Source organism: Podarcis raffonei, chromosome 1, assembly GCF_027172205.1.
Source record: "Podarcis raffonei isolate rPodRaf1 chromosome 1, rPodRaf1.pri, whole genome shotgun sequence".
NCBI classification, from domain to species: Eukaryota; Metazoa; Chordata; class Lepidosauria; order Squamata; family Lacertidae; genus Podarcis; species Podarcis raffonei.
The window spans coordinates 9,621,053-9,634,647 of NC_070602.1; the positions used below are offsets into that span (position 1 = coordinate 9,621,053).

The 13,595-nt window shown below is 47.0% G+C and overlaps 1 protein-coding gene across 4 annotated transcripts in view; it reads left to right on the top strand.

Moving 5' to 3' along the window:
* Window positions 1-13,595, top strand: part of SYT16 (synaptotagmin 16) — a 124,411-nt gene that overhangs the window by 65,527 nt on the left and 45,289 nt on the right. For 2 of the 4 annotated variants that reach the window (XM_053403677.1, XM_053403851.1), the window contains exon 2: window positions 9,681-10,261. The exons of the other annotated variants lie outside the window; for them this stretch is intronic. In XM_053403677.1, coding sequence (XP_053259652.1) covers window positions 9,772-10,261 — 490 coding nt within the window. In that variant the 5' untranslated portion in view covers window positions 9,681-9,771. The remainder of the gene's footprint in view (window positions 1-9,680; window positions 10,262-13,595) is intronic. 4 annotated transcript variants of the gene reach the window in all.

Genomic DNA, 13,595 nt, shown 5'->3' on the forward strand with positions numbered 1-13,595 from the left:
GGTTCCCGCCCTTGCTATGCCTCCGGGAGAGCTCACTCTTGCCCTCAGGTCCTGCTTGCAGAATCCCATTTAGCATTTGGTTGGCAGCTTTAGGAACAGGATACTGGATGAGGTGGGGCTGTGGCCTGATCCTGTTTTATATTCCTGTGCCATGAGGAAGGCCAGCAGTTGGGACTGGGAAGCAGGGCAGGGAAAGGCGTCCCTGCTCCTTCCCCTCTCATGGATTTGTACCTGTTTCCAGAAATGTGAGGAGAAGTCTTGCATCGCGTAGCTTGTGGGGCTCGCGTTAGGTTCCTTTTGTTTTGTTCTCCGCCACGCTCTCACTGTTACACAAACACCGATATCGCTATGTTAAAAAGTTCCCTTTGTTGAGAGCTTTGCAAAGTCTTTCTTTCTCCTGACAAGTATTGCAATGCGAGGGCCTTAAAAAAAAATAAAATAAAAATGACAACATCTCTCCTTCGCTGCGTTGTGGGCGTCGGTGCTTTTTGGAGCTGCCACAGACGGCAGCGCAAACATATATTTACCAAAGCTTTTAAAAAATGTGAATTATTAATAAACAGGGTAGGTTTTAAAAACTGAGGAAAGTGGGAGGAAAAGGGGGGGGGCTGGGGCTGAGAAGACTTGCCTGCACGCTCTAGTGATTTGCATTTGAAAGTAATTCTTACATGATTGACAAGTAAATCCTTTAAAATGTGGTATTTATAATGGAAAGGCTCATATCGCCTTGAACCGCAGCCTGTACTGTGGGAGAAAGATGGCATTTGTATTGTTGTAGCCTTGGGTGTGTATATATAGAGACAGCGCTGCTACTTATGAATTATACTGGGGAACTGAAGTAGGAAACAGTTTTTCCTTTTTGCTAAAATGGGCAAGGTGATGTCAAAGCTATTTAGAACATTTATCTGTTCGCTCTGTTGTCTTGGGGTGGGGGTTGTAATGGATGTACCAAGAGGAAGAGGAATTTGTACTCAGCCTTTGTGCTCATGCATGCCCTATCTTGACACGGGTGGCGCTGTGGGTTAAACCACAGAGCCTAGGACTTGCCGATCAGAAGGTCGGCGGTTCGAATCCCCGCGACGGGGTGAGCTCCCGTTGCTCAGTCCCTGCTCCTGCCAACCTAGCAGTTCAAAAGCATGTCAAAGTGCAAGTAGATAAATAGGTACCGCTCCGGCGGGAAGGTAAACGGCGTTTCCGTGTGCTGCTCTGGTTCGCCATACTGGCCACATGACCCGGAAGCTGTACGCCGGCTCCCTCGGCCAGTAAAACGAGATGAGCGCCGCAACCCCAGAGTTGGCCACGACTGGACCTAATGGTCAGGGGTCCCTTTACCTTTACTGAAACCACATATAGAGTCTGAGGACCACATTTAGGATGCGATGGGGTGCTCCCATTTGTTCATCCGCCTCTACTGCTTTCACATATCGAAAGGGAAGTGGGGGCAACTTTGGTAACGAAAGGGTGTGTAGTTTAGGGGAGCGAAATCTTCCCTGCTTTGCACCCTCCACTCCAGCCCCTCCCAGTTTCCTCCCAGTCAAACTCACTTTTGGTATTTGAACCAGATTAGGGGGCAAATGGGCTACAGTGACAACAGGGCCTGATTTAGGTTTGATGAGGCCCTAAGCTACTGAAGGTAATGGGGCCCTTTAAATGTCCAGCTGTCCTTTGTCAACAACAAATTGTTGCTGGTTTTTGTGTTGAATATATGCTATATGGTAATTTATGGACTTAATAGGTATCTAAAGCCATTTGGAACATAACAAAATATTTATTTTATCAAAGTAATTGTTGAACTGAAATACAATGAAGAAGAAGTATATTAATAGTGAAATAATTATTAAGCTCTAACGTAAAATGATTTTTTATTCATAACAAACTTAATAACGCAAACACATTGGCATTTGGCAATAACAAAAATTCCTTTATAAACACAATTTACAAAGACTCATAATCTAGTCTCTAGAAACCTGCTGTAACATGGAATAATAATTGTGGGTTTTATTTTATTTGTTTTTTAATCTTATATTTTGGAAATGTGCATCCAGTTTTTTCCCCCTTTAATTTTTTTTGGGGTCCCCAAGAGAGTGGGGCCCTAAGCTATATCTTGTTTAGCTTATACAAAGCGCTAGGAGGCGAGGTTCAAGCAGGGGAAAGATTCACCCCTTTGCAACTTTGGGGGGAAAGATTTAGTCCCCTTCTCCCATCACTGTCAGCGGGGCAGATCCGTGTGAAGCCTTATTTACCTAGGGATCCATCAGCCACGCCATCCCCGGACCTTGGAGGGAACAAAAGTACCAGGAAAGCAAAATCTTCTTTGGAGAAAAAGAGTTTATTGAAATCTGTGTACAAAGACATTTTGTACACAGAGACAACCAGTTGGATAGCTCCTGAAAATACACTGGCTGTAAATACATGGCATTTGGCAGGCATTCTTATACTGTAGGTACACATTTCTCCACCAATCACCAATTGCCAACCTATAGGTACACCTCCCTTCCACCAATCACCAATTGCCAACCTATAGGTACACCTTCCTTCCACCAATCACCAATTGCCAACCTATAGGTACACCTCCCTTCCACCAATCACCAATTGCCAACCTATAGGTACACCTTAGGAGGATAATCACGTTAAGCACGTTCCTTACCCATTTCCCTGTCTTTTGAGCCTACGTGGCTCCTCTTATTCTTTACTTGACCAGTGTCACAAGCCAAACCTGCTTAAGCAATCTTTATTGGAATCTAAAGCCAAAGCTTGCTCAGGCAATCTATATTGCAAACTTGACCAGTGTCACAAGCCAAACCTGCTTAAGCAATCTTTATTGGAATCTATATTGTGACAGAGCTAAACCGTCCCTTCCTTCATTCCCTCCTCTTCTTTTGGACAGCCTTCTGGCTCGTCCAAGGCAATAGGCTGGTATTCACGCATCAAAGCTATCACTCGGGGACCCATCATGCGCGACATTGTTTTGTGCACCATATTTTGCAAGCATTGCACCAAGCAGGGAATACAGAAGCAAAGAAGCAATAAAAATAAAATTGGTCCTAAGAGCATAAAAAAACATTCCTCTGAGCCACCCATTTGGCAAAAACTTATCTAGCCAAGACATATTCCATCCTTCCCACATTTGTACAGGGACGTGTGCCACCTTCTCAATACTTGCGGCTAGATTACGGATGGCTTCACCATGATCTGAAATATTGAAGCAGCATGCTCCCCCAGTCAGGTTGAGGGCAGCACAAAATCCTCCTTGTTTGGCCAGAATAAAGTCCATTCCCAAACGCAGCTGGAGGACAGCAGTGCGGGTCTCATCCAGCTGGGTAGCAACAAGGCGAAGGGCGGTGGCCGTTGCATTGGCCACAATCTCTACTACTGCCTGGAGTCGGATTATGCGATTTAGATTGTACATGGGCTCTCTGGCACCTGCTACTAACTCATCAGGGTTCCAGGAGGCCGGATCATAGTGGGCAATTATTCGCTCAGGTGGCCATTCATCCTTTCCCCACGTCTGCTTGCTCCCTGAGGCTATATTCATGATATCAACAGATCTGTGATTGCGATGGGGAAATAAGGTGGTAGGGAGCAGCCACATGGGGGGTAAAAGGAAGGCTGGATAACAATTGCCCCACCAACCGTTGGGGAGGTGGTGGAAAGCCTTTGTCCCACAAATCCAATATACAGGATCCTTGTTCTGGGTGGCCATATGGTCACCCATAGAACTAAAAGCTAAAAGATTTAAATTGGTGCAGGCTCCGCCACACTCAGTGGTATCAGTGGGGTTACACGTACACTTGCATGAGGAGCGCCCAGTAAAAGTTATATTGTGTCCAAGGGTGGCATTTTTGGTCTGGTTGACACAGAACCATCCGGGAATCCGATAAACACGGAGGGGATAGGGATGATTCCAGTATGGGCCCCACTGGAATTTACTTCCAGTATACTGGATTCGGGTCCGATTAAGAGGCAACGAAAGCAGGGGCATGCCCCCAGCCGCATCCAGAGGTCCCAAGGCACAAACAAGGCAACGGGTCCTATTCTCCTCCTTAGCTACCATTTCTGCCGTTTGCAGCCAGCGGTTGTAAGGGTTGTGGATGCCCCGCGTGACCATGATACGGGTAATGTTTACCTGGGAGATCCAGGACCCTACTTCCCCCTGGGCCAGAGCGCAGGCGGGTTCCCCAACTAGGAAGAGAAGGAGAACTGTCAGTGGGATGGAGGAGGGACGCTTCTTCCCGCAAATTCTATGGCGCTCGTGCCAGCAAAAAAAGAGAGAGAGACATCCACGTGACAAGGGCAGTTGAGATAACTCCCACCCACTAACGCCAAGAATGCCAGGGCTCTTCCCACCACAGATCAGTCATGGTATGGGTCTGGAAGGGGGGTTGGGGTTACCCGGACGCTCGAGTTGGTTAGGGAAACAAGGTCGGGGATACCTCCAAGTGTCAAACCCTATGGTGTGGAGATAAAACCCCTCAATCCCCGGGGGATGATGGTACCCCTGATGGGTGGAGGATAACCTTGCCCCCCAAGGAGAGGGTACCCACGGTGGATGGGCCACTACACACCCACACGAATAGGTAGCCGCCTGTAAACTGCAAATGCTTGGTGTCAAAATCCCCACTGCTTCCTCCTCACACCATATAATGCATACTAAAGTTCGTTCAGGGTTCTGGACGTTATCAGGGGACAAAGGCTGCAAGGCTGGAACGTTGGAGGTGCTCCCGGCGGGCGCCCCTCCCATCCAATTCTTCAGCTGTGCGTAGAGATATCAGCTTCCGGTGTGATATCAGCAGAGCGGTCGTCTGCCAGGCGTCTGGCGATAGTCAGCCGGAGGGAGTTCTCTGGATCTGGTGTAACTGTCCAGTCTGAAATAGCTTTCTTCACTCGAGTATGGTGGACCCACGGGGTGATGCCAGCAACCTTCACAGCAGTAGGTGTAGAAAGTAGCACAGTGTATGGTCCCTTCCAGCAAGGCTGTAGGGGGGGCTCGCTGCCAGTCTTTCACCCACACTTCATCACCTGGCTCGAACTGATGGAACCGTTCAGTTAACACACATGAGGTGCGAGCCTGGGTCCACCTGTTGAAACAGGAGAGAACTTGGGAGAGTGACTGTACATAGTTATTCAATTGCATATCTTGGTTAGCATATGGAGTTAACATTCCAGTCTTGTGGCCATAGCAATGGATAACTGCCACTGCCTCGGGCTCCCATACAGCATCCAGAAGGTTCAATAGAGCTTGTGGGTGGGCCACCTGGTTTCCTCTGGAGGTAAGCAAACCTCTTTCTTTCCATAAGGCTCCATGGGCATGTAAAGTCAGGAATGCATACTTAGAATCTGTATAAATGTTTATCTTCTGTCCCTTTGCCAGGCTCAGGGCTCTGGTAAGCGCAGTTAGCTCTGCCAGCTGGGCCGATGTTCCAGGCGGGGAGTGACTTTGCTTCGATCACCTGGTCTTCCAGGGCTACCACTGCATAGCCTGCTTTCCGCTGTCCAGTCTCAACAAAGCTGCTTGACTAATCTTTCTACAAACTCTTCATCCTCATCATCCTCTTCTCCTTCTGACTCATCAGTCTTGGGTTTGGGCTGGGGACCAGCTCCTCCCAGTGCCTGGGGACCTGGGCCTGGTGGAATTGCCTGAGGGGCAGTTGGTGGAGCATAGGGTGGAGGTGGTTTAATAATTCCTCCCTCCTCATCTTCTGGGTCTAGTATCACTGGGGGCCTTTCTGACTTCCCTGCCGGTCGAACTGCACAAACTGTACTTTGTGGGGCGTCGCCTCGGCAGGCTTTCAACCATGATGGGTTCTTTTCTACATTGGTTTTCCAAGTAGAAATGTAGGGGATCTGGTCTGGGTGGACGTTCAAGATATTTTGATACAGTGGGTTGATTAGTTGCAAATTAAGACTGCCCTCCGATGGCCAATTAGTTTGTTGGGGCCAATCAACTTCACACAATGTCCTCATCCTCTGTCTTCTCAATTTCCCCAATCATCATGCTTTGTGGCTGCTTTCCAGTTGTTTAAAAAAGCATTCCAGAGGACTATATTGGCTTGCCCCAGACCCCATTTTTTTTTCTTTCTTTTTTTTTTTTTTTTCTTCAGATACTCTGCTCCTAACAGGTTGTAAATTCTTTCACACTCCACACACTACAGCCCTACAATCGCTCGGCCAAGGGGGACACTAAGCCCTGGCCCACACTTGACAATTCAGTCACTAGAGTATCTGACATGCAACATACAACATACAAAGCACATCAATATAGTTTCAACATGTAACACACTAAACACACCAAAATAATTTCAGCATGCAATACACAAAACACACCAAAGTAATTTTCCCTCCTTCTTCTGTTCCAAATTTTTGCTGGTGGCACTCTCCTGCACAACCAGTCCCCCCCCCTTTTTTTTTTCCTGGTGGCTGGCACTCTACTGCGCAACCAATCCCCTTTATTCCTGGTGGCCCACCTGCCACGCCCTTTTTTCCCTTCCTGGCTGCACTCTACTGCATAACCAGGTGAGGCTGATCAGGCCTCGCCCTTTCCGTCGGGCTGCCCTTTCCGTCGGGCTTACCTTTTCCGCTGCGGATTCCCTTCCCCTCGGCGCCGTCCTCTTTGTTTTTCTCCCTCAACAAGATGTCTCCACTGCAGGACAGTGTGGCTGGCTCCCCCCACGAAACAGGCGGGGTGCGCACGGGAGCCTGCAAACGCTGCTGAGCTGTTCACCTTGGTTGAGCCTGGCCCTCCGGTCCATATTTGGGGAGGGGGCTTATCCCGGACGAGCCCCCAAAGAAATGAAGCCTTATTTACCTAGGGATCCATCAGCCACGCCATCCCCGGACCTTGGAGGGAACAAAAGTACCAGGAAAGCAAAATCTTCTTTGGAGAAAAAGAGTTTATTGAAATCTGTGTACAAAGACATTTTGTACACAGAGACAACCAGTTGGATAGCTCCTGAAAATACACTGGCTGTAAATACATGGCATTTGGCAGGCATTCTTATACTGTAGGTACACATTTCTCCACCAATCACCAATTGCCAACCTATAGGTACACCTCCCTTCCACCAATCACCAATTGCCAACCTATAGGTACACCTTCCTTCCACCAATCACCAATTGCCAACCTATAGGTACACCTCCCTTCCACCAATCACCAATTGCCAACCTATAGGTACACCTTAGGAGGATAATCACGTTAAGCACGTTCCTTACCCATTTCCCTGTCTTTTGAGCCTACGTGGCTCCTCTTATTCTTTACTTGACCAGTGTCACAAGCCAAACCTGCTTAAGCAATCTTTATTGGAATCTAAAGCCAAAGCTTGCTCAGGCAATCTATATTGCAAACTTGACCAGTGTCACAAGCCAAACCTGCTTAAGCAATCTTTATTGGAATCTATATTGTGACAGAGCTAAACCGTCCCTTCCTTCACGTGAACTAGGTTTCCCCAACCCAATGTCCTCCAGATGTTGAAGGACTGCTGCTCTCATCCCCCTAATGGTTGGTCATGCTTTCTGATGGGAGTTATAGTCAAAAGCTTCGGGTTAAGGAAGGCTGAAATAAATAAACGTGGGTTCTTCTGCCATATGCAGTTGGTTCTGAATTTCTAGGCCAAAGAGCTTATGTTTACATACCCTTCAAGGGTCCCTGTTTTCCAGGGACTGTCCTGGAATTACGAAAGCCATCTCGGTTTCTGATTTGATCCTGGAATGTCTCAATTCCCCCCGCCAGTGCTTGGGGAGGGGGAGCGACGACAGCAGCGGCTTCTGATGGAGCATCCCGTTGCCTCTTTATGGTCGCTGCTGCTGGCCTCCTCCCTCGTAGTGGCTGGTGGAGAGTGGGCAAAGAGGAGGAGAAGTTGCCAGTGCTGAGGGCAGGGCCTCCCTGAAAGGGCAAGGAGTCTTGATTATTATTATTTTTTAAATGCGTCCATGTCCAATCTTTCCCCTTCCTAAATAAATTAAAAGAAAATTGGGATTAAGTAGTTTTCTCAGGACAGTGGAGGGCTTGTGTGCTGTGTCCCGTTGGTGAAGCGGTGGTGGCATTCAGCCGTCTTCTGACAGAAAATATTCTGTAGGCTGGGGAGGGACAAAAAATGGGGGGGGTCAAGGAGGGTCATTTGCAGGGAATGAGAAATGTCCCTATTTTTCATCTGAGGAAAGTCGGAGGGTATGTGCTTATCATGTGCTGACTGTCTGCCGAACGTACAATTAGTCTCCATTTTTTAAAAAACAACAACAACCCTGTGTTGTTGCATTGAAACTGGGTGATTATAAAAGTTCTACTTTTGATGGCTCCAGAGTTCCAGAGCGGGGTCTCTCCCTGCTTCCTTAGAGAGCTCTGAGGATTGAACCAAGGCCTTTTGCATGCTCTTCTACGGAGCTATTCCATTCAGCCTGCAAGCCTAAGACATAGATCCCCTCCCTGAGTTGTTCGAGTTTCTATCAGCTCAGGCTGAACAACCTTTCTGCATCTGCTTTTGCAGGAAGCCTTGTTTTACACTCAGGTATTCCAGAGACTTTTGTGATTGTGCTTTTTTGTACTGTTCCAGCACATTTGTTCCGTATGGCAACCTTGCATTTTAGAACCTGCTCCTAGCCATTAATGAACAATGGGTGTCAGATTTGTACCATATAGAGTTTGCTTCCTTTTCTTTAATGCATCGGAAACAATGGAGAATGCAATTAATTGTTGCCATTCCTTTTCCTCCAAGGCAAAGTACGTGTTCTTAAAAGGGTTGGGATGAAAGTAAAATCTAAACAGGAGTATGATTAATGGGAAACAATTATTTGGTGGCGAGCCACTTTGTTTCGGATTCCATGACAGTTTTATTTGAAATTATGGGGAACTTCATACCAGAGGATTAGAGACAGCAAGTGTAGCAAATACTGGTTCAGCTGGCATGAAAAGGCATTATGCAATTGAGCCTTAGGCTCCTTCCTTCACGTGCTCAGAGTCAATCACTCACTCACTGATCAATGCAAACCGTAATTTGCTGTTACAACCAACCTAGCAAACTGTAATTTGCACCCAACCTCCGTACCAGAATTTAAAACAATGGTTTGCAGGGGAAATACAAACCCTAGTTTATTGGTTTGGATGCAGCCGCAAACTATTGCTTCTGCTAAAATGTGGCCTTCCAATTACATCAGGAGCGGAGAAAGGGTCTTGATCACCCTTTGCCAATCCTCCGCTGGCCACATGCCAGCAATGGCTGTGGCTATCCTTCACATGAACACTTGCAAACATATACACACGTGTATAGGCACATGCAGACACCCCAGCCGATCAACCAACTGTTGAATGGGGAGTGTACGATTTACATCCCCATCCATCTGCTGTGCTCAGCGGGGGAATTTAAACCTCTGCATCCACCCCAACACTGTCTGCTTTATTCTTATTTGGGGAACCTGTAAACATGGTTTGAAACATCCCTTGCACTACCTAGTTATAGATTAACTTTTGACATTCATCCTGTGCTTTCGGTTTGGTGAATCCCTGGTTGTCTTGCAAATTTTGGTGAAAGCATTCTCTCCTTCTGGTTTGTGGTGTGTGGACACTTCTCCTTTCTCTTTTCTGTGCTCTCTTTCTTTCTCTCACTTGGATAATTTTAGTAGGTCTAACAAAGAGGTTAAAAGGGGGGCAGGCGATCTTTTGATAACCTTTTGCAATGCTTATTCTGTAGCTCACAGACCTCCGAGTCTGGCATGCTGGCAGAGATGAACAGCTGGAGTTTATGACCCATCACTTTACTTGTTCATGGTGTTCAAAAAAACATGTCCTCCCAGGATGTCCAGAGTTTCTTCCAGCCCTTGTCCTCATGGATGTCTCGGGTCTATGAGGCTGTCCAAGAAGCAGGCGACTCCATATCTTCTTCCTTCGCCAACCTGGGAAGCAAAGCGGATCCCCATCCCACCGAAGAAGGAGACGAGGACTTAGAAGACAGTGATGATGGCTCTTATGAACGTTACTCTGAAGCTTCAGATGATGGAAGCACCTTTAGCCAGGAGAGTGGAGAATCTGATGACTTCTCATCATCTGCTCATGACCCTACTTCTCTGGAGTCTTCCTGTGCTTCAGACCTGGGTCTTCATCGGCACGAAGGAGACAAGAGCAGCTCCACCTTCTCAGATCAGTATCTCGATGATGATCCCTTGACATCCCATGGACTCTATCCAAGCTACAAGGGCTACCAACTTATGGAAACCATCCCGGAGGAAGAGGAGCATTCCAAGCAGAGTAAGAATCTTCTACGTAACTGTGATGGTAAGTTGGTGTCCTCCTAACCTCTTTATTTTGCACCCATGCTCCAAGAAAAACATGGGATTGCTGCCCCAAAGGGTGATCCCTTTCAGTTCCTACCACATGACTTCCTGTTCTTACACAGTGCATTAATCTCCCTCTACTTTATATCATTGGTTGGCAGGGAAATGCAAGGTGTAATGACATTGGGACATGGGGCAGGTTATGTCAAAAGTTATGAAAGCAGAGCCAGCCATTTCCCCTCCATCTCCGTACTCACCTCCATACTTACTTGCAGATGATGCTTCGCAGAGGATAAAAGTTATTAGCAACTCCTTACAGTAGATTATAGGGACGTGGGTGGCACTGTGGGTTAAACCACAGAGCCTAGGACTTGCCGATCAGAAGGTCGGCGGTTCGAATCCCCGCGACGGGGTGAGCTCCCGTTGCTCAGTCCCTGCTCCTGCCAACCTAGCAGTTCGAGAGCACGTCAAAGTGCAAGTAGATAAATAGGCAGGAAGGTAAATAGCATTTCTGTGTGCTGCTCTGGTTTGCCAGAAGCGGCTTAGTCATGCTGGCCACATGACCTGGAAGCTGTACACCAGCTCCCTCGGCCAATAAAGTGAGATGAGGGCCGCAACCCCAGAGTCGGTCACGACTGGACCTAATGGTCAGGGGTCCCTTTACCTTTATGTTACGGCAGATTATGGTTCCTAGGGATTCCAACTTTATCCTGTACTAATCCTGCATCTGACAGCATTGGGGAAGAGATGCGTTCTGCATCACTGAAGCCAATGAAGTTAGTTGATCCAGAATGCTGGTTCTAAAAGTAGTGGCAGCTATGCATTATTACAAGCTAGGGTTGCCCTACGGCAGGAAATTTCCGGACACAGCAGGTATTTCCTTTACATTAGCAGCATCTGGACAGAACGTAATTTAAGCTCAACAGCTTTTTGTGTCTGGATTTTCAGTTTCTGAAATATGGCAACCCTGTGACAAACCATTGCAAAAAAATGTATTCGGGGCCCCCACTCTCAATTTAGTTTGATTATGAACCAGTATCTAATTCCATGCCTTCTGACCAGAGGTGAAACATTTGTTATGAGAAGAAGAAATCTAATTTACTACGAAGTACATATCTTTAGAATGCATATAGGAGCATCTTTATGCGTAATGTTACTTGACATGACAAAGCTATATTGGAATATATTGGCAGAAAGTTGGATGGCTTAAGATATGCTTGCTGGCATCTCTATATCAGCACATGTCTTAGCCTTTGAGAAATTTCCACCATGCCTGTCAGAGAGGGAAAAAATAAAAGCTAATCAGAACTATAATACAACTGCCCCTTGTGTTGAAATTATTGTATATGATCATTTATGAATATTTCCTGGTTTCTTGAGGCTGGGTTTATTTATTTATTGTTTATTTAGATATTTATAAAATACACTTTCATAAACAAATCAGGGTATAACATTAAAAACATGTCACAATTACAGCAACAAAACCACCCATAAATATGGGTTGGTAAAATATTCGCATTCCGAACAACAGAGTTTTCAGAAGATCACAAAAAGAAGGCAGGGAGGGTGACTCCTTCTGTACCTCTAGTGGCAAGGAGTTCCACAGGACACCACTTGACATGGTAAAGGCCAACTGAGCCTCAGGGGCATTGGGGACCTTCAAAAGTACCCCAGAAGATCTCTGTGAATAGGATTGGAGCATAAGGAATCAGGCAGTCCTGAAGGTGTGAAGTTGTTTGGGGTTTGTGAATTAATGCCTTGAACCAGGCTAGGTAGCAAATTGGCAGCTGGTTGCACTAACAAACCTTTATGGCCCTTACATGTGAGCTGAATTCAGAGACATCTCCAGCCATGGGAGATTCCTGATTCTTTTACGGTAGTTATAAAAACTTCCGGATGCAAGCTTTGATTAAGTTCCTAACTGCTGCTGCAAATCCTCCTCCCTCCAATCTGTTGTGGAAATACCACAATAATTTTGATGCCTTCATGAGTGAGTCCACAAGCAAGGCCTGCTCTGTACATGCCAACAGGCTTTGTTTCACAGCACCAAGATTCTCAGGACGCCTCTTTGCTGCAAAAACGCCACGTGGGAAAACCACACGCTTCTCTACATCCGCCCTACGAAATCCTCCTAAGGTCTTCATGGCACCTCTCAAGACGTACTTGCTTTTCTGCTGGAGGCATGAACTAAATATCTTCCCCACGCCAGTTGGAGATACAACATGGACAAAGAGAAACAAGTGTTGGCTGGCGAAGGAGAAAGCAAGCCTTGACGTTCCACAGAAAGTCCAATTTCTGGACACGGATTCTGAGACTGAATACGGATTCTCTCCAGGCAGTTTGGACGTTTGTCCCTTCGCAGTGCCTCTCTGAAACATTATTGACATCTCTGCAGCACACAGGATCCTTTCTCCCTTGTTTTCTCTTCCGGTTTCCTCTGTGTTTGGTGCCAGACAGCTTTTCCACTGCTTCTTCTCTGCACGTATAAACCATGGTTTCCCAAAATCTCTGTCTGTTTCTGGACTACAGCTCCCATTGTCCCTAGCCAGCAGGACCAGTGCTCAGGCATGATGGGAGATGTAGCCCAAAACCAGCCGGAGACCCAAGTTTGGGGGAACCCTGCCTTAACCATTAACATTTAGTCCCATCCCTTCAGAGTTCTGGGCTGGGCCTGACTTCAGTGTGTCCCTTCATCCCTAGTCCTGCTCTGTGAACAGTTAAATCAAGGGCCAGTGTGGTGTAGTGGTTAAGAGCGGTGGACTCGTAATCTGGTGAACTGCAGCTGCTGGGTGACCTTGGGCTAGTCACATTTCTCTGAAGTCTCTCAGCCTCACTCACCTCACAGAGTGTTTGTTGTGGGGGAGGAAGGGAAAGGAGATTGTTAGCCACTTTGAGACTCCTTAAGGGTGGTGCTGTGGGTTAAACCACAGAGCCTAGGACTTGCTGATCAGAAGGTCGGCAGTTCGAATCCCCGCAACGGAGTGAGCTCCCGTTGCTCGGTCCCTGCTCCTGCCAATCTAGCAGTTCAGAAGCATATCAAAGTGCAAGTAGATAAATAGGTACCGCTCCAGCGGGAAGGTAAACTGGGTTTCCGTGCGCTGTTCTGGTTTGCCAGAAGTGGCTTAGTCATGCTGGCCACATGACCAGGAAGCTGTATGTCGGCTCCCTCAGCCAATAAAGCGAGATGAGCATCGCAACCCCAGAGTCGGTCACGACTGGACCTAATGGTCAGGGGTCCCTTTACCTTTACCTTTAAGGTAGTGATAAAGCGGGATATCAAATCCAAACTCTTTCTTTCTTTCTTTCTTTCTTTCTTTCTTTCTTTCTTTCTTAAG